The 24,750-nt window shown below is 41.1% G+C and overlaps 2 protein-coding genes and 5 non-coding genes across 15 annotated transcripts; 6 read left to right on the forward strand and 1 right to left on the reverse strand.

Annotated features, from left to right (window-relative positions):
• Positions 1-1,475: 1,475 nt before the first annotated feature.
• Positions 1,476-7,880, forward strand: EIF4A2 (eukaryotic translation initiation factor 4A2). Of its 5 annotated transcripts, none has more exons than XR_004437409.1 (12): positions 1,513-1,613; positions 2,407-2,455; positions 2,542-2,674; positions 2,951-3,090; positions 3,867-4,035; positions 4,149-4,258; positions 4,487-4,630; positions 5,100-5,237; positions 5,469-5,558; positions 5,779-5,858; positions 6,292-6,402; positions 7,106-7,880. XR_004437409.1 is itself a non-coding variant. In XM_033213000.1 (11 exons), exons 1-11 carry the CDS (start codon positions 1,585-1,587, stop codon positions 7,248-7,250), a joined length of 1,224 nt encoding a protein of 407 aa, XP_033068891.1. In that variant the 5' UTR covers positions 1,476-1,584; the 3' UTR covers positions 7,251-7,880. The 5 variants fall into 5 exon arrangements, 3 of the variants coding, with proteins under 3 accessions (XP_033068891.1, XP_033068890.1, XP_033068892.1); XR_004437410.1 differs by having other exon boundaries at positions 6,292-6,398; XM_033213000.1 differs by lacking the exon at positions 6,292-6,402 and having other exon boundaries at positions 1,476-1,613; positions 2,410-2,455.
• Positions 2,782-2,850, forward strand: LOC117084752. Its single transcript, XR_004437651.1, has one exon. It is a non-coding gene; the product is annotated as a small nucleolar RNA SNORD2 (small nucleolar RNA).
• LOC117084675 lies at positions 4,304-4,430 on the forward strand. Its single transcript, XR_004437582.1, has one exon. It is a non-coding gene; the product is annotated as a small nucleolar RNA SNORA63 (small nucleolar RNA).
• LOC117084748 lies at positions 4,656-4,833 on the forward strand. Its single transcript, XR_004437647.1, has one exon. It is a non-coding gene; the product is annotated as a small nucleolar RNA SNORA81 (small nucleolar RNA).
• LOC117084674 lies at positions 5,274-5,405 on the forward strand. The gene has a single exon (XR_004437581.1). It is a non-coding gene; the product is annotated as a small nucleolar RNA SNORA63 (small nucleolar RNA).
• LOC117084691 lies at positions 5,586-5,724 on the forward strand. Its single transcript, XR_004437596.1, has one exon. It is a non-coding gene; the product is annotated as a small nucleolar RNA SNORA4 (small nucleolar RNA).
• On the reverse strand, positions 7,724-24,385 carry RFC4 (replication factor C subunit 4). Of its 5 annotated transcripts, none has more exons than XM_033213003.1 (11): positions 24,243-24,385; positions 22,059-22,201; positions 19,100-19,178; positions 15,052-15,131; positions 12,148-12,267; positions 10,590-10,733; positions 10,275-10,395; positions 9,509-9,634; positions 8,304-8,384; positions 8,122-8,235; positions 7,875-8,044 (listed from the first exon to the last, which is right to left on the reverse strand). In XM_033213003.1, the coding sequence occupies exons 2-11, from the start codon at positions 22,187-22,189 to the stop codon at positions 7,949-7,951; spliced, it is 1,092 nt and encodes a 363-aa protein (XP_033068894.1). In that variant the 5' UTR covers positions 22,190-22,201; positions 24,243-24,385; the 3' UTR covers positions 7,875-7,948. The 5 variants fall into 5 exon arrangements, with proteins under 5 accessions (XP_033068897.1, XP_033068894.1, XP_033068896.1 ...); XM_033213005.1 differs by lacking the exon at positions 24,243-24,385 and adding an exon at positions 23,922-24,190; XM_033213002.1 differs by lacking the exon at positions 24,243-24,385 and adding an exon at positions 23,787-24,000.
• Between the last annotated feature and the right edge of the window lie 365 nt (positions 24,386-24,750).

Here is a 24,750-nt window from a genome sequence, read left to right on the forward strand (position 1 = left end):
AATTGTTTTCACCCAAGTGAAACCAAACGGTTGGTCACTTTTTTGATTTAGTGTATTTTTCAATTTCTTAGATCTCAGGATAGTTTTAGTAGATTTTGGATGAGACAAGACGGACCTCTGACAACCATCATTCTCAGAAAATGTCTGGCATCACCTCATAGATGGCTTTCGAACATTACAGAGGAATGAATGAGGAGCAGTACCACGAGACTGAGGGCCAGGCCCACTTTGCCATTTTGGTATTCTTCATCTTTGTCCCAATTCCTGGCATGATAAGAATTTTCAAATGAATAAATAATTTTTGTATTAAAATAGTATTTAGAACCAAGTATCTTCTATAATACAGAAAATTGAGTCAGCTTTCCCAGTAATGATTCTTTAAGTTGGCCTTCTGAAATATGACAAAATGTTTCCCAGATAGTCTCGATGATATTTTGCACCATGGGTAGGGTTGTATTTTAAAGTTAAATGACTACATATATTGTTTTTTGTTGTTGTTACTGTGAAGGGACCTGAGATGGGGCTAATTGAAAACATCTGGAGCTTAAAGACCCTTGCAGTTTACGCAGCAAGGATATTATTGCTGTGAATTTCAATAAATCAACATTTCACTATATATTAGCAAAGCTCAAAGCCTTTAAAAAATGACCAATATAGATGGAATCAAAACCGATGTAGTCCCAAAGCGGCACAGAGCTGTATCTGCCAAAGCGCCCATTTAAATTCGTGCGTTCCACGGAAAATTACTGCTCCTTAGCTTCTATCCATTATGCAAAACTTTATCATTTTTTTCAGGCATTCCTCACACCTGTTAGGTTAAAATCTGTAACACTCTTTTAAAGAGAAAGCGAGAGACCGGAAACGATATGAGAATAGAATTGGCTACTTCAGAGACACCGCAAATGACACTCCATTTTTTTTTTCTCGCTGCAAAATGTACCGGTAAACCAAACTTTCCGGGACTCGCTGGGTGGCCGACATTTTCCCTAGCAGGAATTTTACGTTTCCAAGATCTGAATGGATGTTAATGGTCAGGCTAAATGTCAGGCAGGTCTTCACTGTCAAATTAAACAGCGGTGGGAGCAAGTGGAATAACCGAGTTCCCCTCCCGCACCTGAGCGCCGGCAGCGAGCCGCGAGTCGGGACCCCTCGCACGCAGGAAGCCCCAGACGCCCGGCGAGCAGCGTCTCCGGCTTCCGCCTCCGGCTCCGGCTCCACTCCCCCGGCCCGCCTCTGCGTCAGGGACGCGGAAACCCCGTAGGAGCAGGGCGGGCGGGGAAAGAGGTGTTTGACTAACGCTGCAGCGATATTCTTCCGCCGCAAGGTAAAGAGTCCCAACCCAACCCCGGGCCCTAGGATTTCCAGCGACCCTATAATATCGAGAAATTACCACATTTGGATTTTCCAACCGACTTGATTAGGATTTTATCCGAGGTAACGACCCCAGGATCACAATTTTGTGGCTGACCGAAGCACGGCGAGAAAATTCCTCCGCAAGAAACGGGTTCCGGCCACGAGCCTATAAAAAACGGGTGGCGGGGCGCTGCTGTCTTTTCAGTCGGGCGCTGAGTGGTTTTCCGGATCATGTCTGGTGGCTCCGCGGATTATAACAGGTATGGCGCTCTGTAGGCGGTCGCGGTCCGTAGTGAAGGTCGTAGGGCGCCAGGAGAGAGTATAGTGGATGGCATGGAGGCAAAAACTCCAACTTAGTGTATGTTTCCTTAGGGTACAGCACCCCTGTGCCCTTCCAGAAGCTTCCATGATGGGTAGGGCCCGGATTGTGAGGAGACAGGACGATGGTGCGAAAGCAGTGGCTAAAGGGCGTTTCTCCTCCATAAGACAATTACGGAATTTTGGCTGCTGCTTCTCCCAGTGTAGAGCACGGGAAACATGCAGTAAACAGCCGTGGCGCTGTCCGCGTTCGGTACAGTGTAACCAGGACCCGAAGCTTTATTTTCGGTTAACCACAGGAGTTGGGGGTCCTTGGTTTCAGTTAGGGAAGGGTTGGAGGCAGCGGTCTCCACTCGGCCACGGCGCGGAGGCGATGGGACCGGACCGGCACGGCTGCCGGCGAACCGTTGGCATCGCTTTTGCCAGGCCGCTCCGCCCGCGTCAATCACCCGGCTTGCGCATTGTTGGGGGCGGAGCTCGTCGCCCCGAGCTCTCGCGAGACGCTCCGCCGCCGAAACGGGATCGGCATGCCCTGGGGCCTGGGGGCTGCCTTTCCGGACATCCGCAGCCCCCAACCTTTAGGGAAGGCGCTTGCAGCGTGATATTCGTCCTGTAGCTGCTGCTTTAACTTGTGCAGGGGAGGCTGACGTGCTGAGACGGGTTGCGAAGGGCTATCCCTTTAAGATGCAGTTAAGGTGGCTTGGAAGGGATGTCTGACTGCAGTATTCTTGTCAGCAGAGAACATGGCGGCCCAGAGGGAATGGACCCCGATGGTGTCATCGAGGTAAGAAACGGTTGTGGATCTTGAAGCTTTGAAAAGGTGAGTGTGTTCATCTCATTCATGCGTGCATTATTTTTTCTAACTTACAGAGCAACTGGAATGAGATTGTTGATAACTTTGATGATATGAATTTAAAGGAGTCTCTTCTTCGTGGCATCTATGCTTACGGTTTTGAGAAGCCTTCCGCTATTCAGCAGAGAGCTATTATTCCCTGTATTAAAGGTAAAAGAAACTGACATTTTTAGGAAATGACTTTATTGTTCTACATAGTCATGGACCCTAAAAGGGAAAGTAACCTCTGGGGGACTAGCACCTCTTTGTATTCCTTAAAGTGAAATGATGGCAATCATCTTTCGGGACTGACCTGAAATGAAGAGAATACTCATTGCTGATCACTTACTATTTGGGCATAATTCATGTTCCAAATGGAATACATGGTGTGAAGTAGAAGTGACAATTTGATGTGGGATCGGTAAATATGTATCCTACTTTTTTTAGGGTATGATGTGATTGCTCAAGCTCAGTCAGGTACTGGCAAGACAGCCACATTTGCTATTTCCATCCTGCAACAGTTGGAGATTGAGTTCAAGGAGACCCAAGCACTAGTATTGGCCCCCACCAGAGAACTGGCTCAACAGGTATTGATAGTGTAGTTCAAAAAAACTGCTTGCGTGTTGCATAGGTTTCAGGTTTCACAACTGTGAAGAATTTAAAACTTAGTATAAATTGGTCCTACCAGATCCTTCCTTTTGATTATCCATGCATGCAGGGAGTTTTTGTTGAAAGCTTTAAAAGAACTGGGTATGCAGGTATAGTTTGTAGGGTTGTATACTAATAGATTGAGAATCCGAAGCACTCTCTTGGATGTACTAGATCTGTCCCCATTTTTTAAGTTTGAATGCAGTTGTGCAACATGAAAACTGCAGTGACATGTTACCATTTGACTGTCTCCGTAGTTTGTGATGCATCTGTTGCATGCTATGTTTTCAAAGCTCACTGCTATATTGGCTTTGAAGTAAACCTTCCTAATAAAGCTGTAGGCTTTATTGAGGTCAAGATTATATAAGGCACAATATCCTCTGGGGAAAAAATTATTTGCCCTAGCTGTAATTACAGAACATATATTTCACTATGTACTCCCTACACACAGTGAAGAATAATGTAGGAAATGTTATTCTTGAATTGTCTAGCTGATGCGTGGGGCAGCAGCATCCCAAGTTTGACAAGGCAGAAGAAATTAAGGGAGTTTTACCTTGAAGCAGTTAGGTCAGTCTGCGTTTTAAGCTTGGAAGTAGTTCTGTGCTGTGCATGCATAAAAGCTGTTGGCAGACCAGTTTAAATTTGCCAGTATGCTTTAAAAAGTAGTCATTGATCCTGGAGTTCTTTGGGATAATAATTAAGGCTTGGTTTTTAGATCCAAAAGGTAATTCTGGCACTTGGAGACTATATGGGAGCAACTTGTCATGCCTGCATTGGTGGAACAAATGTTCGAAATGAAATGCAAAAACTGCAGGCCGAAGCACCACATATTGTTGTTGGTACACCTGGGAGAGTTTTTGATATGTTAAACAGAAGATATCTTTGTAAGTATTGTCTTTAAAAGAGTTTTTTTTTTTTTTTTTTTTTTACTGTTACAGTTGAAAAGTCATATTACTGAGTAGATCTAGAAATGACAGTATGAATTCGTTTCTAACAGCTCCAAAATGGATCAAAATGTTTGTTTTGGATGAAGCAGATGAAATGTTGAGCCGTGGGTTTAAGGATCAAATCTATGAGATTTTCCAAAAACTAAACACAAGTATTCAGGTAAGCATTACTTCACTCCCCTCTTAAAGGTAGAGATGGGGTTTAATGCAGGTACTGTTACAATACAACTGACGTGTTCTATTGTCGTTCCCCCTGCTTAAAGCACTTGATGCATAACTATCTCTGTCTAACTCCACTCCGTAGTAAGACAGAGACGCTTGGCTTCAAACATTTTCCCTTGGGTATTACTGTGTAAGTTGTGCTACAACATAATTTTCTGTTTTTAAGGTTGTGTTGCTTTCTGCCACGATGCCAACTGATGTGTTGGAAGTGACCAAAAAATTCATGAGAGATCCAATTCGAATTCTGGTGAAAAAGGAAGAATTGACCCTTGAAGGAATCAAACAGTTTTATATTAATGTTGAGAGAGAGGTAACTGATTGTTAGACATTATTTTACCTTCTTGTATAAGCACTGTGCTAAAATTGCAGACACTAGGACTATGTCTTGGTTTTTGCAATGATGCTAGCAGAGTACACACAAGAAGAAAAGTAACAGCACTAGATTGTAAAGACTGGGGTGGACCTCTTTCTTAATGTCCAATGTCCTTTGTCTTAAGATTTGGTGCAATATCTCATTAGACCTAACAGAATGAAGTTAATTTTTGTAAGTTTTACGTTTTGAGACCGGGTCATGAGACTGGCTAAGAGGGGCCATTTTGGTATTTTGGGTAGAGACAGGGTTTCACTATCTTGAAACTCTGGTTGGAACTCCTGGGCTCAAGTGTTGGGATCCCGAAGTGCTGGGATTATGGGCATAAGCACTGTGCCTGGCCCAGAATGAATTTTTAACTGAAGAAAGTTGGGAAAGCTAAATGTCTGTTTTTTTCTAAACATTATAGGAATGGAAGTTGGATACACTTTGTGACTTGTACGAGACACTGACCATTACGCAAGCTGTTATTTTTCTCAATACAAGGCGCAAGGTGGACTGGCTGACTGAGAAAATGCATGCCAGAGACTTCACAGTTTCTGCTCTGGTAAGAGGTGTTCTAAAATGTCTGGATTTCCACTAAAAGCAGGATTCAGACTACAATATAGCTGCTAAGTGCTGTGTTGTCGTTCCGCCTGCTCAAAATAAAGTTGTTTCTTAACTATACCTGTCTGCTATTTTCCTGTAGCAGCCAGGGACGCTTGGTCTCATACATGTTGATTAAAATTAAATACTGACCTGACTGGTGATTCTTGAATTAAGGTTTATTAATTTGCAGCATGGTGACATGGACCAGAAGGAGAGAGATGTTATCATGAGGGAATTCCGGTCAGGGTCAAGTCGTGTTCTGATCACTACTGACTTGTTGGTAAGTCTCTTAATACTTTTTAAAAATCTACCAAAAGTTAGCTTTTTAGGGGGAAGGTTTTTAAGTAACCTTTGCCAACTTGGGCTATTTGGAAGAGTAAAAGGACCACACTCCACAGTGGGCTATACCACTTAGTATAGTTCGCTACTATTTTGTGGCCTACATGACAGGTATCAAGTTTTTTGAATTAGAATTTTTAACATATGCCATTGTGTTTCAGGCTCGTGGGATTGATGTGCAACAAGTGTCTTTGGTTATAAATTATGATCTACCTACCAATCGTGAAAACTATATTCACAGGTGAGAAGAAGCCAGCATCTTGGCTGTATTGAAAAAAATTGATACGTTTTTCTACTGTGATTTGTATGAAAGGTAACATCAAATCAAGGAATAGAGTCAGTAAAGTCAGTAGTGCTCAGTAAGATGATGTAATTAAATTTGTACTAGGGGAAGGCTGATGAGAACAAAGTGGGAAAACTTGTAAACATTGCTCAGATTGTGGGCATAGGTTTTTTTCCCCCCCGCAATTGTTGGTCTTAGCTTATGCTTGAGCTTTTAGTGATGTTCTTGTGTCCATGTGCTTTTTCTTGATTTTTTCCATAGTTGGGATTTTCTTGGTGTCGCCTGGTAGCAATTTGAGTGAACCCTGGTTTAGTTATAGTGGCTTTATCCCTAAATAAATTGAATCGTACTTTGTTATGTGATGTAAAAAAAGACTTTTTAAAAAATACAGGAGTCGATAGCAGCAGTTGATGACGAGATGGCACTCAGAAACGGCGTTGACGTAATTTAGGACGTGGAATCATAAGCGAAACAGCACACTGTTTGAATAAAGAGCGAGTCGGTATTTATATTTGTTTTTCTTTTGTCATGATTATTTATTTTAAGTTGCTCCAGCTGAGGCATTTTTTGTATCAGTATTTCTGTTAGGGAACCTTTCTTACTAGGTGGTTTGTATTGTCTGGTTTCTAACATGAAGGTAGCTGTTTGGCGGTTAAACACGTTTTGAGTAATTTGAGTTACAACGTGTGAAACTGAGCAAAAAAGCAGTGATAAGTTTGGGTTACCATACCAAATATTTGTTTTCCCACTGGAAAAAAGTAAGTTTTAGAAAATAGTTAACCTTTGCAGCATTTGTTTACAGTTTACAGTTCCAGAAGTGCGTCGAAATGGATTACATAACTGCTCTTTTATTCCTGGTGTTTACATCTGTCCCAGGCTGACACCTGCTCTTGGCTGGCCCACTTTGGTATGGGCTTTAATTTCACTACCCCAAACACAATACTGTCATCTGCTTTATAATAATGCTCAAGATGCCTGATAAAAATCTCATTTTGCAGCCAGACAAGCCTTGAATCCTTTTGGCACTAACTGCAAAGGAAGATTTTTTTCTCTAGATATGCATTAGCAGCTAGTGCTCCAGTTAGAAGCACGAACTATAACCTTGATAAGTAAACAGCAGCTGATGGTTAACAAGTGGATCGTCATGTTCAGTAGTTCATAAATTATGTGAGAAGTAACATTCTGATTGTTTTTTTCTTATACAGAATTGGCAGAGGGGGTCGATTTGGGAGGAAAGGTGTGGCTATAAACTTTGTTACTGAAGAAGACAAGAGGATTCTTCGTGACATTGAGACTTTCTACAATACTACAGTGGAGGAGATGCCCATGAATGTGGCTGACCTTATTTAATTCCTGGGATGAGAGTTTGGATGCAGTGCTCGCTGTTGCTGAATAGGCGATCACAACGTGCATTGTGCTTCTTTCTTTGGGAATATTTGAATCTTGTCTCAATGCTCATAACGGATCAGAAATACAGATTTTGATAGCAAAGCGACATTAGTCGTGAGCTCTTGTGAGGAAAGTCATTGGCTTTATCCTCTTTAGAGTTAGACTGTTGGGGTGGGTATAAAAGATGGGGTCTGTAAAATCTTTCTTTCTTAGAAATTTATTTCCTAGTTCTGTAGAAATGGTTGTATTAGATGTTCTCTATCATTTAATAATATACTTGTGGACTAAAAGATATAAGTGCTGTATAAAATCAGCCAATTATGTTAAACTAGCATATCTGCCTTTATTGTGTTTGTCATTAGCCTGAGTAGAAAGGCCTTTAAAATTTTTTTAGAAAGCATTTGAATGCATTTTGTTTGGTATTGTATTTATTCAATAAAGTATTTAATTAGTGCTAAGTGTGAACTGGACCCTGTTGCTAAGCCCCAGCAAGCAATCATCCTAGGTAGGGTTTAATCCCCAGTAAAATTGCCATATTGCACATGTCTTAATGAAGTTTGAATGTTAAATAAATTGTATATTCACTTTAAAGGTGCTTTTGGTCATTTTTATTACAACCCCCTTATTTACAAAACCCCACATCAAAATATATTCACTTTTTAACAATTCTGAGATAACTGCTGCATCACAGTTGCGCAAAGGCTGATGAGTTGCAAATGTTCATCAGCACCATCTGCTAGGCATTTGTCAACTTCCTACAAGAAAAATTGAAGAAATTAGCATCCTTCAGGTAGTTAAATGTTTCATTGACATGTGCAAAGTACCTACTTACGGCAAGTTTTTCTGTAATAATGGACTTCTGTTTATCAGATAAGTTATTCTCTACAACCACATCATGGAGTTGACTGACGAGCTGAGTTGCTGCATGACCTTCATCTATTAAGTCCTATAAAAAAAAAACTTTGGTATGATCACTTAATACTCCTTTCCCCAAAGTTAGTAAGCTGACTTTACCTTGACCACAGCTTCTAGTTTGTCAAAAGAGCCACTCTGACAGGCAGCAAATACTCCATCAATTTTCTCAGCTGGTATTACCTAGGTAATTGAATGTTTGGTATTAAAGATGTTTCTAGGTGAGACTAACACATAGACTCCCCCCAGTCCTTTCTGTTCCACACGTAAAGTTCCATACTTAGCTAATGTGATAACCCTGTAAAGTTGGGAAGGCTTTGGGAGAACATGAGCCAGAGTAACTCCAGTCACCACTAAAGTAACCAAGGTGCTAACGGTTGTGCTTTTAAAGCCCAAGTTTGGGCACACATGGGTTATAGCTTGTTCTGGTCAGTGGATGAAGACTAGTGGCCAAGATCAGCCCAACAGACTGATTTCTTTTAAGGGGAAGTGCCCTTTCTCTAAAAATCCATGTAAAGATGCCACTAATGAGATTGTTTTAAAAAGTCCACAATATCCAGAAAATTTAAGAGGATGAAAAATGCCATAGAAACAAAAGTTTTTAAGTAGTAGTGATTCTGTGGTGAGTTTTGACATGGGAGTATCCAAAGACGGGGTACTCCATTATTACTGTAAGTTGGGTATGCCTTTTCTTTCTACACAACTGGCAAAATAGTTTTCATGTATAAGAACATCTGCTAAAACTGATGTAACTGCCAAAGGCATCTCTTAAAAAAATCTAAAAACTGAAGGTTGGGCACTGTGGCTCCCACCTGTAATCCCAGCAATTTGTAAGGCTAAGGGGGGCAGATCACCTGAGGTCAGGAATTCAAGACCAGCCTGGCCAACCAACATCGTGAAACCCCGTCTCTATTAAAAATACAAAAATTAGCTGGGCATGGTGGCAGGTGCCTGTAATCCCAGCTACTTGGGAGGGTGAGGTGGGAGGCAGAGGTTGCAGTGAGCTAGTGTTGCATCACTGCACTCCAGCCTGGGCGACAGATCAAGATTCCGTCTCAAAAAAAAAAGCAAATCTAAGAACTGAAAGTGTCCTTTTCTTTCCTGAAATGTCTATTACATGCCTGACAAATTGAAAAGTCACTGTTATCTCCTCACCTGAAACACTCTGATACTCCCAGGTTATTCCCTTATACTGCCTAGTGCAGTACTTGGCACTTGCTAAACATTCAGTATTTCTTGGATGAAAATTTCCTAAAAGCCACAGAAAAGCCAACTAAAAAGAAATTTGGAATATCCAGTACTCTTACCCCAGCAATGTCTGTGATCACTCTCTCTGTGATCTCCTTTCCACCTGTTAATCGAGTAGCGCTTTGAAGAAATGTAATGGCTTTTCTTAAGTCTCCCTCTGACACTTTAACAAGATAAGCTATTCCCTGAAGACAAAAGAGTTGTTTTTAACCTATGATGGCCAATTAAGGATTTATGACTTTAATTTTAAAATGTTTAATAAAAGTGAAAAACCCTATGTTTTAGTCTAGAGTTAATGAGAAAAAACATTTGTGTTTTGGAATAAAATATGATCAGTCTAGGGGCCGCGTACAATGGAAGGATAGAGATGTCTTGCTTCTGAAATAAATTTGCAGAGATGAAAAAATGTTCCATATTTATCCCATTTTCTTGCTCACATAAAGCAAATTCAAATTATGGTTAAATTCTGTTATAATTAATAAGGGCCTTATGTTTCTATCAATTTTAGGGAAGTACTGAAGTATGAGCTAGAAGACTAAAATCTTGTCAGCATGCAGAGATTTATATTGCAGAATTTGCATTATATGTATGAAATCCACCTCAGTTTTGGGTCTTTGATATATTAAAAGTAATTAACTCAAAAAGTAATAGAAAAGCTAAACCTTGTAATTCTTACACATTTCAATTGTTGCCCCTTTAGCTTAAGTTTGTCTGAAGAACTGGCATCAGGGTTGAGGCAACACATATTTAAATCTTTCAGGGTCTCTTTATATGCATTCATCGAAGGAATTAGTAACTCTAATAATTGTAATAATTAGTAATTACCTCATCACTAATTTTGACATTTTCCTTCTCAGCAATGTCTAGTAATCGCTGCTGTTGAATTTTATCTGACAGAGGCTTGAAGCGGAATTTTGAACATCTAGAGGTCAGAGGTTCAATTATTCTGTGGAAGATGAGAAAAAACCAAGTTGGTGTCTAAAGAAAGAATTTCCCCAAAAGAACTCATTTTTATCAAGAACAAATCAAGATTGGATGGGGGAAAAATTAACGTAGCCTTGAAAATTCTAAATTTCCTTTCCCTAATTGGGTTATGAAAATGAGGCTGCCTAGCATCTGTCTTCAGGGCAATATACATACCGACTGACATAGTTACAGATAAGACAGAATCGGGTGGTTTTAGACTCCTTCTCCATGGTACGTCTTAAAGCCGCCTGAGCAGCTGAGGTCATAGAATCTGCTTCATCCAGAATCACAATCTTAAAAGGTGGACACGGCTTCCCACTGATTCAGAGAAACACGTAAGAGTTGAACATTAATATGTATCTTGGTTTTAACAGCTTTGTTGAAATATACATACCGTACAATTCACCCATTTAAAATGTACAATTCAGTGTTTTTCTGTATATTCACGAAGTTGTGCAACTACTACCACAATCTAATTTTAGAACATTTTTATCACTAAAAGAAACTTTGTACCTATTAGGAGTCACTCTTCTTCCCCCAGTCTTTCCCAGCTCTAGGCAATCATTAGTCTACTTTCGTCTCTATAGATTTGCCTATTCTGGACATTATATGAATGGAACCATATAATATGCAGTCTTCTGTGGCTGACTTCTTTCACTTAACATATTTTAAAGGTTCATCCATGTTGTAGCATGTGTTTGCTTCATTCCTTTGTACTGTCAAATACTATGGCAAACGGATATGCCACATTTATTCATCCATTAATCAGCTGGACATTTGGGTTGTCTCCATGTTTTGGCTGTTAGGAATAATGCTGCTATGACCATTTGTGTATGTTTTTGAGCAGATATGTTTTCCAAGAGGCTGCACCATTTTACATTCCAAACAGCAATGTAGGAGGTTTACCATTTCTCCACATCCTTGTCAATGCTTGTTATTTTCTGTATTTTTTTTATCATAGCCATCCTAGTGGGAGTTACATGGTATTTCAGTGTGGTTTTGATTTTCATTTCCCAAATGGATAATGATGTTGATGAGCATCTTCTCATGTGCTTATTAGGCATGCATATATTCTTTGGAGAAATGTCTACGCAGATCCTTTGCCCATTTTTTAATTGGGTTATTTGTTTTTATTACTGAGTTTTTAAAGTTCTTCATATGTTCTAGACATAAGTACTTTTTAGATATATGATTTGTATTTTCTCCCATTTTGTGAGTTACTACCTTCTGCACACTGATTTTTGGTAATCTGCCATTAAAATTTTTCTCCCACCAAAAGTGGCATTAACATAATTATATGAAAATTATACCAAGAAAACAGATTTCAAGTATTAATGGTAGAAGGGATCTCAGAGTCTTTTAGTCCACCTCCCAGTCTTCATTTCACATAAAAATAAATTAGGTGCTATAGAGGTTGTGACTGACTGCACCATCAATTCAAGGTGGATATCAAAAATCAGTCATTCACTTTCATAAATTTTAAAATGTGCTCATGTAAATTTTACATATATGTTTAGGTACCACTAATGTAATCCTGGACCTTTGCCACCTAAGGAGCATAAATAGTTGATTAAATCAGTTTACCTCAGGCAGGATAGTCTTCTAACATGAAAAGGGAGTTGACAATTTGGCAGAAATACACTTGATCTTAGCCAAAAGGCTGAGGAGCAATGGCAGAAACACATATTTAAAATAATACATGCTAAGGAGAAGGGAGGGCACATTTACTTACTCTGAACGACTTCCCGACACAGTTAACTGAGCAAAATTTTTCACTTTCTCTCGAACTACTTGTATTCCACGTTCATCAGATGCATTTAACTCAAGAACTCTTAATCGGAAAAGTTCAGGTCTATCTCAAAATGAAACAAATATGAAACATAGAGCACAAGTAGGCTTAAATCACATTTTAACATTTGCACACTTTGCAGATGTTTGAAATCCACTTAGTAAACAATATGGATAGAAGGCACACACTCACTTTTGTATTCTCTCTCGGCAGAGTGCTGCAGTTACCATTTTGGCTTTTTCCATGCATTTAAAAAAATGTAGACATTATTACATAAAATATACAATTTCTTTTCTTTTTATTTTTTTGGACACAAGGTCTTGCTCTGTCACCCAGGCTGGAGAACAGTGGCATGATGATGGCTCACTGCAGCCTTGAACTCCTGGGCTCAAGTGATCCTCCCACCTTAGCCTCCCAACTAGCTGGGACTATAGGCACATGCCATCACACCTGGCTAATTTTGTTTACTTTTTGTAGAGGCAGGGACTCATTATGTTGCCATGCTGGTCTCAAGTGATCCTTCCACCTTGGCCTCCCAAAATGTTGGGATTACAGGTGTGAGGCACCACACCTGGCCCCACATATAAAATTCTAAATCGATTTTCCACTTCGCATGTATAATAAGTATCTCAGCACATTATCAAAACCACTGTAAATAACATTTTAACAGTCGTATGATATTCCATCCTGTGACTGTACCATCATTTACTTAACATTCTTCTATTGTTAGAATCTAGTTTTAAATGTTGTAATTTTAAACAATGTTAGAATATAGCACATTTTAAATTATTTCCGGATGGGTGTAGTGGCTCATGCCTGTAATCCCAGCACTTTGGGAGGCCGAAGCAGGTGGATCATGAGGTCAGGAGTTCGAGACCAGCCTGACCAACATGGTGAAACCCTGTTTCTACTAAAAATACAAAAATGAGCTGGGCATGGTGACAGGCGCCTGCAGTCCCAGCTACTCAGGAGGTTGAGGCAGAAGAATCACTTGAACGCGGGATGCAGAGATTGCAGTGAGCCAAGATCGCACCACTGCACTCCAGCCTGGGCAACAGAACAAGACACTGTCTCAAAAATAAGTAAATAAACAAACAAACAAATAAATAAATAAATTCCATAGGGTAGTTTGCTATAAGGAAACTTACTAGATTAAGGAAAATAAATGGATTAAAACATGAGCAGGTTTTTAAAGTGAGTTTTAATAAAAATTACTAAAAGTAATATATGCTTACTGTAGCGAAATCTGAAAAATCAAAAGAAAAAAAAAAGGCACACTGTCAAAGCACTGTTTTGAAACTTCCCTCTAGTCTTTTACACACACACAAACACACACACATTTTTAAATAAAAAACAAGAGTTGTGATTTAGTTTCATCTCTATTTTTCCTAATCAGCATGGTATCCTAAGCATGCTTATGGACATAAACATTTACATGCATCTATTTTCTATTTTAAAACCACAATATTAAATACGAAATTAACTGTTAAAGTAAGTTCTTTAAAGACAAACATTATTTTACAAAGAATATAGAAAAAGTTGTATAATCTGGTCTGACCTACTCTAACTAATAATAAACAACTGTTAAGGCTGATTCAGATTGGTTCTATCTGATTGAGTTGTAGAATAATCAAAAAAGTTCTTTTATAATTTTACTGAGCATCAAAAGTTGCTATCAAATAAAATATTAGACACATAGCAGCTTCTCCGTTTGTCTTTTACATTTTGACATAACTAATAATCCTTACACATTTGGTGATTTCAGTGGCATCTTTTTTTTTTTTTTTTTTTGAGACCGAGTCTCACTCTGTCACCCAGGCTGGAGTGCAGTGGCATGATCTCGGCTCACTGCAACCTCCACCTCCCAGGTTCAAGCGATTCTCCTGCCTCAGCCTCCTGAGTAGCTGGGACTACAGGCGCATGCCACCATGCCTGGCAAATTTTTGTATTTTTAGTAGAGATGGGGTTTCACCATGTTGGCCAGGCTGGATTCGAACTCCTCACCCCAGGTGATTCACCCGCCTTGGCCTCCCAAAGTGCTGGGATTACAGATGTGAGCCACTGTGCCTGGCCTATTTTCATATGTAGGATTTCAGATATTTCTATCAGTTGTATGTCTAATATTAATTCTGGAAAAACTCAAGACAGCCTTTGTTATGTTGGTGCATGTTTCATGTATATCAGACCCAGCCCACTACACATCTTTTAACTCTAGGTAAAGGGCTCCTCTAGAATGGCTGGTTAAGCCAAGATGGTCAATCTAGGAAGAGGAACCTAAGAAGGTGACTCACAGGAAGATTTTCTGGTGTACCTGGAATCATACTACATCAACTACCACTTATGCTCAGGAGACCTGAGGCAAGGAGCTGGCCTGGCCACTCCAGAGTCACAGCCTAGGAAGTCTAGAGCAGGACTCAAGAATGGATGGTGCAAATAGTACCATCAGAAACAGCAGATTCTATCACACAGCCATACAGATGTAAACACAATCACTAAGAGGGTTATAAAACTATCAGCACAATTGGACATTAAGTTGGACCCTCTGGACTCCAAAATTATAACCGAAAATTTAAAGAAAGGGATGGAAAAAATCATAGGCTCCCAGTGTTGTAGTACATTCAAACACGTGAATAAGATGCAGAATGAAGGTTACAGAAGATGCAGGCAAGCTGGTTTCTTCAGGGGAGCAAGGGAGGAACAAAATGGGCTCATGGGATTTTTAAAAATCGGAAATAGAAAGAAAACTGTCCTACAGAAAACGAAGTGCAAATTTTTAGAGGAAAAAAAAGCAGTATCAGAGAATTTTGGTGTCAAATCTTTTAAAAAAACAGACTGATTTCAACATACCCAAAGAGTTCTCTAGCTGCTGCCAAAATAGTGGATGTTTTTCCAGTTCCAGGTGGTCCATAAAACAAGAGATTAGGAAGCTGTAGAAAGTAAATTTATTTTTAATAAATGGTATTCTGGCACAAATAGATGAAAAGGAAGATTGAAAAAACTGTCTGTGGAACAGTGCAATGACTTCTCTAATAGGGCACATAACTTCTAAGTTTAAAGATTTCTTAATATAACTGACATCATAGTATTGACAGATCTAAATCCTGCTTTTTCATATACTACCACTTTTTTCCCCAAGTGTCTTTTTAATCTCTTAAGCTGGACCAATATTTATGCTTGCTCTATAGCTAATCCACTTAGGTTAAATTTTCAAAGCTGGAATGAGAAACCTTTTATTTCTAAAGGGAATCTCAGTTTCCTATCCCACCTCTATGCTCAAGATTAGGTAAGATTTTATATTATACAAAATGTCAGTGGCTTCAAAGGGGAAGCAGACCAAAAGAGTAATGGGATTTGGCCAAAACTGAGGAAAAAGGACTAAAAAAGACATAATTAGGGCTTTGAACGAGCAGAAGTACCAAGAACAGAAATATTAACAAAAAATACAAAACTAGACATACATTAAGTGCTAGGCACTGTCCCACATCATGATTATGTACTCTGTAAGGATGCTTGCATGTATCAGGGACAATTCATTAGAAGAGGAAAGGATAAGATTAAATAACTAGCTACCTTCTTTTATACCTTATATCTAGCTAGTTTGGTTCCTATCAAGCAGTCGATTGATCTAAGGTGAAAATCAGTAAGTCAACTAAATTCTAATGAGCTCTGCTATGAAACTGTACATTCTTCAGTATGTTCTTTCACGGAAGGAAATCACTGTACACAGGAAACTAGGCATTAGAGTTTGTTTCCACTCTTGCCTAACCCGCCCTCTTCCTGTCCATTCATTCTCCACCTAAATCAGATACCACTCTGCTTGCTACTTAAAACTATTCCACTTAGAAAAACAAAAACAAACAAAAAAACCCTCAGCTTTTTACCATGGCCTAAAGGACTTCCATGATCTGCCTGTCACCCCCTTCACCTTCCAGGCTCCAGCTTACAATGGCCTCTAACAGCTTGGCACTTTCTGGCCCTAACATACGTTGTTCCCATGACCTGGAGTCTGATCCTCTTCTTTCTGCCTGGCCAACTCCTAATGCATTACAAATCAGAAACCATTCAGTCTAAAGTAGGTCTCTCCTATTATCTCATTAGTCTTTGTTGCATTTTGCGTTGGTTTATTGTTATTTAACTGTGGGGCTTAATTGTAAAATGCCTGCCTACTTCATTAAAAGACCAAGACACTTATTTGTTCTATTCACATCTGTATCCTAGCATCTACTACAGTAGTCAATGTTGGCCAAATGAATGAATAAACCAATACATAGACAAATATGTTAATTAGAAGACTATCACTGTTACATTCATAACATATAGCTGATAGTACAAACTATGAGATTCATAATTTAAAACCTCCTAGTCTTCTTAGTAATTAAGGTCTGCAACTATTATTTTGATCTGTGCATCCCTTAACAATGTCATGATTCATCCAGGTTAACTATCAGATAAAATAATTTAAATTCTTTGAAACATGGTAAACTTATTAAACCTTACATTATACACTAGTCTAATATATATAGTACATTCAAGAACTGTATGTGGAATACCAGTTCTTAAAAGAAAATCAATTTCTGAAAAAATTATCTTCTTATAATTCTTTAAAACCTTTCTTTTTCTTTTCTTTCTTTTTTTTTTGAGACGAGTCTTGCTCTGTTGCTCAGGCTGGAGTGCAGTGGCACCATCTCGGCTCACTGCAAGCTCCGCCTCCCGGGTTCACGCCATTCTCCTGCCTCAGCCTCCCAAGTAGCTGGGACTACAGTAAAACCTTTCAAAGTAAATTGAATGAATTGTTTTCCTTTACTCTTTTGAATTAAAAAAACTATTTCACCTCTTTACAAAAGTTAGTCTGAAAAGATGTACAAAATATTAAACCGAAGTTCTTACTTCAGCCTCATAAATTACATGGCATAAAGTCAAGAACTAGATCTTAGGCTGGGCAGGATGACTCACACCTGTAATCCCAGCATTTTAGGAGGCCAAAGTGGGCAGGTCACTTGACATGGCTAAACACTGTCTCTATTAAAAATACAAAAATGGGCCGGGCGCGGTGGCTCAAGCCTGTAATCCCAGCACTTTGGGAGGCCGAGATGGGCGGATCACGAGGTCAGGAGATCGAGACCATCCTGGCTAATACGGTGAAACCCCGTCTCTACTAAAAAATACAAAAAACTAGCCGGGCGACGAGGCGGGCGCCTGTAGTCCCAGCTACTCGGGAGGCTGAGACAGGAGAATGGCGTGAACCCGGGAGGCGGAGCTTGCAGTGAGCTGAGAGCCGGCCACTGCACTCCAGCCTGGGTGGCAGAGCAAGACTCCGTCTCAAAAAAAAAAAAAAAAAAAAAAAATACAAAAATGAGCTGTGTGTGGTGGTGCATGCCTATAGTCCCAGCTACTTGGGAGGCTGAGGTGGGAGGATCACTTGAGCCTGGGAGCAGAGGTTGCAGTGAGTTGATACTACACCACTGCACTCCAGCCTGGGTGACAGATCAAGACTCTGTCTCAATTGAAAAAAAAGAAAAAAAGACCTGGATCTTAATCTCACTACATTTGCTGAAGATACTAGTAATTAACTTAGGTATTATCCTGCAATCTGTGTAATTACTACGCAACTGCAATTAAAATGGTATATACTGTTACCAAGATATACAAGCAGAATATATCAAAAAATAAAATGGCATGCTATTATAGAATTAAAAGGTATAAGAGTATTTGTGTTATTTATTTTTTATTATTTATTTATTTATTTTTGAGACCAGAGTCTCACTCTGTCACTCAGGCTGGAGTACAGTGGCATAATCTTGGCTCACTGCAACCTCCGCCTCCCAGTTTCAAGTGATTCTCCCGCTTTAGCCTCCTGAGTAGCTGGGACTACAGGTGTGTAACACCACGCCTGGCTACTTTTTCTAATTTTTGGTAGAGATGGGGTTTCACCATGTTGGCCAGGCTGGTCTCGAACTCCTGACCCCAAGTGATCTTCCCATCTCAGCCTCCCAAAGCGCTGGAATTACAGGTGTGAGCCACTGTGCCCGGCCAAAAAGGTATGAGTATACGAATCAAATCAAAACACATACTGGTAAAGAAAAAGATTCTAAATAGTTTTATAAATTTAACTTCTTTCAAAATGTGTACTGTAGTGATATAATTTCAGCAAGAGAATGATGGCAGCAAAACCCAAAAGAACCTCTAATTAAAAGCAGCCAGATTGAGAGGAAGGAAGCAAATCTTGAAACTAAAGCAAAAACTACATCCCACTTCACCACTTTACTGAGCTGTTGAAGTACTTTGGGCATTCATTGTAACACAACTTTAAGTTGCTAGTTCTCCACATGGGTTTATCTTATCTCAGAATAATTTACAATGCAAATCATTCATGGATATTTTATCCCCCACCCCATATCAGAGAAGAGAGTGCTATAAGCAGAATTCAAAGCTCTGGGTTTTTTTGTATTATAGGTCAATCCAAATCCTAAAGTTAGTAAGCAATTATACTTTAGAGGTATCTCTGGCTCTTCTTTATAGCACATATTACTACCTAGAATTATTTATTGGTTTACTTGTTTATTCCCTCTTACCAATAAAAACCCATGAAAAAGGGGCACAGTTCATCTTGTTCTATGTTTTATGTCTATGTTTCATAGCCTGTCTTAATTACTATGACTTTTACTTGAATACTGTGTAACACTGCTATGTAAGATTAAATAGGAGATGCTCAATAAATATTTGAACTAATTATCATTGTACTAATTATCATATGTACTAAGTATCATAGTTATCAAGGACCTACTGTACATAGAGCATGATATTTAATGAAGGCTAGAAGTTACAAAGGAAGAAAGAGGGTGAATAAATTAAGTCTTAAATATCCCAGTGACATTAAACACCATTTGCAACTCACATCGGCTCCTTCTAAAGACTTTTTCAGCACTGCAACCACTTCTTCCTGGAAAGCAACTTCATCCACACATTTTGGGCGACTTGCAGGGTGGGGAGGAGGAAAGAGGTTATTTAGTATATTATAGTAACCACAGAAAACTCTCAAGTGTTCCTTCTACTAAAATACCAATGACAATTCTCAAACATCAGCAATGAAATGAGAAACTTTTTCAGAATTGGAAATAGGTGGAAACCCCATTTGTTTTTACCATAAGCAAACACATCCTGAAAGAGTGAAGTAATGTTTTACTTCCTATCTGCATTGCTTGACTCTGTTATATCCACAAAAATTAAGCAAAAGGATTTTATTTTATACACTACAAACACTAATTAGAAATTAAAGTGGGGGATCAAGACCATCCTGGCTAACACGGTGAAACCCTATCTCTACTAAAAATATAAAAAATTAGCTGGGCCAGGCCGGGCACGGCGGCTCACGCCTATAATCCCAGCACTTTGGGAGGCCAAGGCGGGTGGATCACGAGGTCAGGAGATCGAGACCATCCTGGCTAACGTGGAGAAACTTCGTCTCTACTAAAAAATACAAAAAATTAGCCAGGCGTGGTGGCAGGTGCCTGTTGTCCCAGCTACTGGGGAGGCTGAGGGAGGAGAATGGTGTGAACGCAGGAACCAGAGCTTGCAGTGAGCTGAGATCGCGCCACTGCACTCCAGCCTGGGTGACACAGCAAGACTCTGTCTCAAAAAAAAAAAAAAAAAATTAGCCTGGCGTGGTGGCAGGCGCTTGTAGTTCCAGCTACTCAGGAGGCTGAGGCAGGAGAATGATGTGAACCCAGGAGGCGGAGCTTGCAGTGAGCCGAGACTGCGCCACTGCACTCCAGCCTGGGCGACAGAGAGAGACTCCGCCTCAAAAAAAAAAATAATAAAAGAAATTAAAATGGGGCTGGGTGTGGTGGCTCACACTTGTAATATCAACACTTAGTGAGGCTGAAGCAGGTGGATCACCTGAGGTCAGGAGTTCGAGATCAGACTGACCAACATGGAGAAATTCTGTCTCTACTAAAAATACAAAATTAGCTGGGCATGGTGGCGCATGCCTGTAATCCCAGTTACTTGGGAGGCTGAGGCAGGAGAATCGCTTGAACCCCAGACGCAGAGGTTGCAGTGAGCCGAGATCGTATCACTGCACTCCAACCTGGGCAACAAGAGCAAAACTTCATCTCAAAAAAAAAAAAAAAATTAAAGTGAACACCTGCTTAGAAAGCATTAGTATTGGTTGGATGCATACGTAGCTCACGCCTGTAATCCCAGCACTTTGGGAGGCCAAGGCAGGCAGATCACCTGAGGTCAGGAGTTGAAGACCAGCCTGACCAACATGGTAAAACCTCATCTCTACTAAAAATACAAAAATTAGCTCAGTGTGGTGGCGCATGTCTGTAATCCCAGCTACTCAGGAGGTTGAGGCAGGAGAATCACTTGAACCCGGGAGGCAGAGGTGAGCTGAGATCATGCCACTGCACTCCAGCCTGGGTGACAAAGCGAGAATCAGTCTCAAGGAAAAACAAACAAAAAAAACAAAGACACAAAAAACATATGAGGGCATTACTCGGCCTATAAATAATCTGTAAACATTGGTAATTACTGAGGCTACATTCAACCAATAGTTACAATTACTTGTGGTAGTATCACTTAGATGACTGACATTATTTATTTATTTTAGACAGAGTCTTGCTCTGTCACCCAGGCTGGAATGCAGTGGCGTGATCTCAGCTCACTGCAATTTCTGCCTCCCAGGTTCAAGTGATTCTCGTGCCTCAGCCTCCTAGGTAGCTGGGATTACAGGTGCCTGCCAACACACCTGGCTAATTTTTGTTTTTTCTTTTTTTAGTAGAGAGGGGGTTTCACCATGTTGGCCAGGCTGGTCTGGAACTCCTAGCCTCAAGTGATCCTCCCACCTTGGCCTCCCAAACTGCTGGGATTACAGGATTACAGACGTAAGCCACCTAGGTGGTGACTGACAATTTAAATGCCCATCCAAGTGTTGTTTAGACAAAAATGTATGAGCTAACCAAAACTGAATTTCCAGGGCTGGCTGAAACCCCCTCTCTACTAAAAATACAAAAAATTAGCCAGGTGTGGTGGTGGGCACCTGTAATCCCAGCTACTCGGGAGGCTGAGGCAGGATAATCGCCTGAACCCAGGAGGCAGAGGTTGCAGTGAGTCAAGATCATGCCACTGCACTCCAGCCTGGGCAACAGAGTGAGACTCCATCTCAAAAATAGTAATAATAGTAATAATCTCCACCTATTGTAATGAAAACGGGGAACAGATTACATATTTGGATTTAAGTAGAACTTCTGGCTGGGCACGGTGGCTCAAGCCTGTAATCCCAGCACTTTGGGAGGCTGAGGTGGGTGGATCATGAGGTCAGGAGTTTGAGACCAGCCTGGCCAATATGGTGAAAACCTGTCTCCACTAAAAATACAAAAATAGCCGAGTATGGTGGTGGGTGCCTGTAATCCCAGCTACTCAGGAGGCTGAGGCAGGAGAACTGCTTGAACTCGGGAGGCAGAGGTTACATTGAGCCAGAGATTGTGCCATTGCACTCCAGCCTGAGTGACAGAGTGAGACTCCAACTCAAAAAAAAAAAGTAGAACTCCTGACCAAGTATTTATAGCCAGTTTACTGAAACTTGTTTTCTTCACTTTTGTATCCCAGTCCCTACAATGGCAGCCTCTGCTTGTAGAGATCTCAGTTTATCTACAAAATAAGGACATTAAACTAGATTATTCTCAAGTAACTTCAGTTCCAGGGTTCTATGACTTATATAACCGGGTGATTTTTTTCAAAGCCAACTTCTAAACAGAACACAGTATTCCTCCATAAGTTTAAAAGAAAAGTGATCAGAACTGGCTAAAGAGATAATTTATTAATTATTTTAACAAAGACACAAGTGTTCTTACTATTTTTCCACCCAGGGAACGGGTTTGGCTTTCTTGTTCTCTCCGCTACTTCCCGCAGTGGCAGCTACTCCTCGATCCTTGGTCAGCAGGGATTTAGTACTGATGGATGTGCCTTTAAGAAATGCCTGCATGGTTACTTCACCCTGGTCAGGTGCAAGACAGAAAAAAAAAAAAAAAAAAGCTTTTATCAAAACCATTTTGAGAATCAGCACCATAGGAAAGTGGGGTAGGGGGAGAACCATTATGAGAAAGTACAGCCTGAAAACACACTTAGCCTTGTGCAAAGGTGTTACATAATAAAGGATATCACCCCATGACCTAGAACACTCTGACTGCACTGTACTGAGCGCTATGAGGACAGAAAAGTGGTCAGAGTCCTTAAGGAACTTAGAATCTATTTATAGTGCAGGAGTTATAGAACAAAGATCATATGTCACAAAAATGTTTAATGGGTTCCAAAAGCATTGATAAATATGATGTCGTTCATGACCAAACCACATGGGCCTCCATGGTTTCTTTCACAGTCATGGGCCTAGCTTTAGCTCAGACCCTAAAATGGACTCTTCAGCAATTAAAGGTGCTGTGCTTGCACCACAAATGAGAACCTTCACTCCTTTCCTTGTCAGAACTCACTCAAAGGCCTTTTTTGGTGGTTGTTTTTTTTTTGAGACAGGGTCTCACTGTTTTGCCTAGGATGGAGTGCAGTGTCACAATCATGGCTCACTGCAGCCTCGACATCCCAGGCTCCTGTGATCTTCCCACTTCAGCCTCCCCATTAGCTAGGACAACAGGTGCGCGCCACCATCCCCGGCTAATTTTTTAAATTTTTGGTAGAGACAGGGTTTCACCATTTGCCCAGGCTGGTCTGGAACTCCTGGGCTCAAGTAATCCTCTTGCCCCGGCCTCCCAAAGTGCTGGGATTACAGGTGTGAGCCATCGCGCCTGGCCAGGGACCTATTTTAATGGCAGAGTCAATGCCTACCTACCTTCAGAGACTTTCTGTGGGGAAAGGAAGGTGGGGGACTCTGTTGTTAAAATAGAAACAGCTGTTTTTCTCATAACACACTCACTTGAAGAAATCAAAACAATGCAGAAAAGCATGAGGGATTTTAAAAAGTAATACAAAATCCCACCCAGAAGGTAACTATTTCTAACATGCAGGTAAACATTCTTCCAGGGTGTTTTCAGGGATAAAAAGCATCATTAGCTTGCCTGAAAAATCCCCAGTTAATTCTATTTTTTTTCATTGCTACAAGCCCTGGTGCCGAGAACAGTGCCTGGTACATGGTAGATGCCCCATAATATTTGGTGAATGAATTACCATCTATGACACCCGGTTTCCTTTTCTGTTAAAGGAGCTAAGTAAGGCCTATTCCATAGGACAACTGAGTTAAATAAAATAATGTATGCAAATACATAGTTCCTTGCTTGGCATATGGGGATATGCTCAATAAAATAAAATAAATTGTTAATATCTATTGGCAGCCAAGGTTTTTATAACGTCATTGGATTAGTCTATCCCTGCCTCGGGCTGTTAAACACTAATTTAACAGCCCAAAGCCAGGGTCTGCAGGATGCTGTCCGGAACCACCCTTTCACCAAAGGGCGCGGCCAGGGCATGAAAGGGCGGCTAGGCTGGGGCCCCGAAGGACGTGGAAGACCTCACAGGGGCATCAAGGGCAGGAGTGGGGAAGGCGAAGTGGGCTTGCAATTCTTCCAGCCAGTTACCAGTCAGCCTGGCTTCTCGTGCAGGTCACCGCCGCCGGCTAGTTCCTGAGGTTTCCGCAATACAAAAAGGACAAGATGGTCTCAAAGTCTTAGTTCCGTTCCCTAATCTGAGAATAACGGGCCCAGGAGACTTACGATCACCGCTATCCCCACAGGCCTCAGTTCCCGCCACGGAACGGCGAGCGAAAAGCAGGGCGGGAATACGCCGGCAGGAATACGCGGGCACGTAACGCGTCACTTCCGGTCCTGGGGCGCGCTGCCAGCGGGGAGGCTTTGCACGTATATGGTTTTATTTAAGCAGGTAATGAGCCAGCCGGACTTTCAGGGAGAACTGGACTGGAACAGGCATGGCCTAGGAGGTGTCCCTGTCCCGGTGCATTGCTCCCACTTGAGATGTGAGCGCGACCCTCTCCGAAGGAGTAGAGGTCGCGCGGGCACGGCGCTGGGGCCGCTTACCTGGCAGGCTCAGCAATGAGGGCGGGGCAGCGGCGCGCGGACCTCTGGAGCCCTGCGGGACCACCGAAGGTCCCAAGCCCGCTATCTTCGTAGGTCCGGGCCTCCGGACGTGCAGATCCCTGTCCTTGTCCTGCTTCGTCGCAGAGCAGAACGCGTGTGCTTTAAGGGCAGAGACATCTGAAGATGCCTTGCCTTGCCCTCTTGAGGGCACGTGGCTTTTACTTCTAATAGTGTCTGCCTGTTGTGGAGAGGGAAGACCATGGAGCTGTGGACATCTGTTATAATTCCTGAGCCCCACTTAGAAATCTGGAAGTGCAGGCGTTCAATAAAAGTTAAAAGATCGATAATCATGTTTAGCCCCACCAAGGTTCATGCACTGTGGCTTCTAGACAGGTGACTGACACCACTGCTTTTATCTCTTCCAAGTACTTGGTTTAGTCTGAAATGCTTCTTAATCCTATTGAAACCTGACCCTTCTCAAAGGCCACCTTCTCTACAGGCCTTTACT

This window comes from Trachypithecus francoisi, unplaced genomic scaffold (genome assembly GCF_009764315.1).
Source record: "Trachypithecus francoisi isolate TF-2019V2 unplaced genomic scaffold, Tfra_2.0 Lachesis_group0, whole genome shotgun sequence".
Classification (NCBI taxonomy): domain Eukaryota; kingdom Metazoa; phylum Chordata; class Mammalia; order Primates; family Cercopithecidae; genus Trachypithecus; species Trachypithecus francoisi.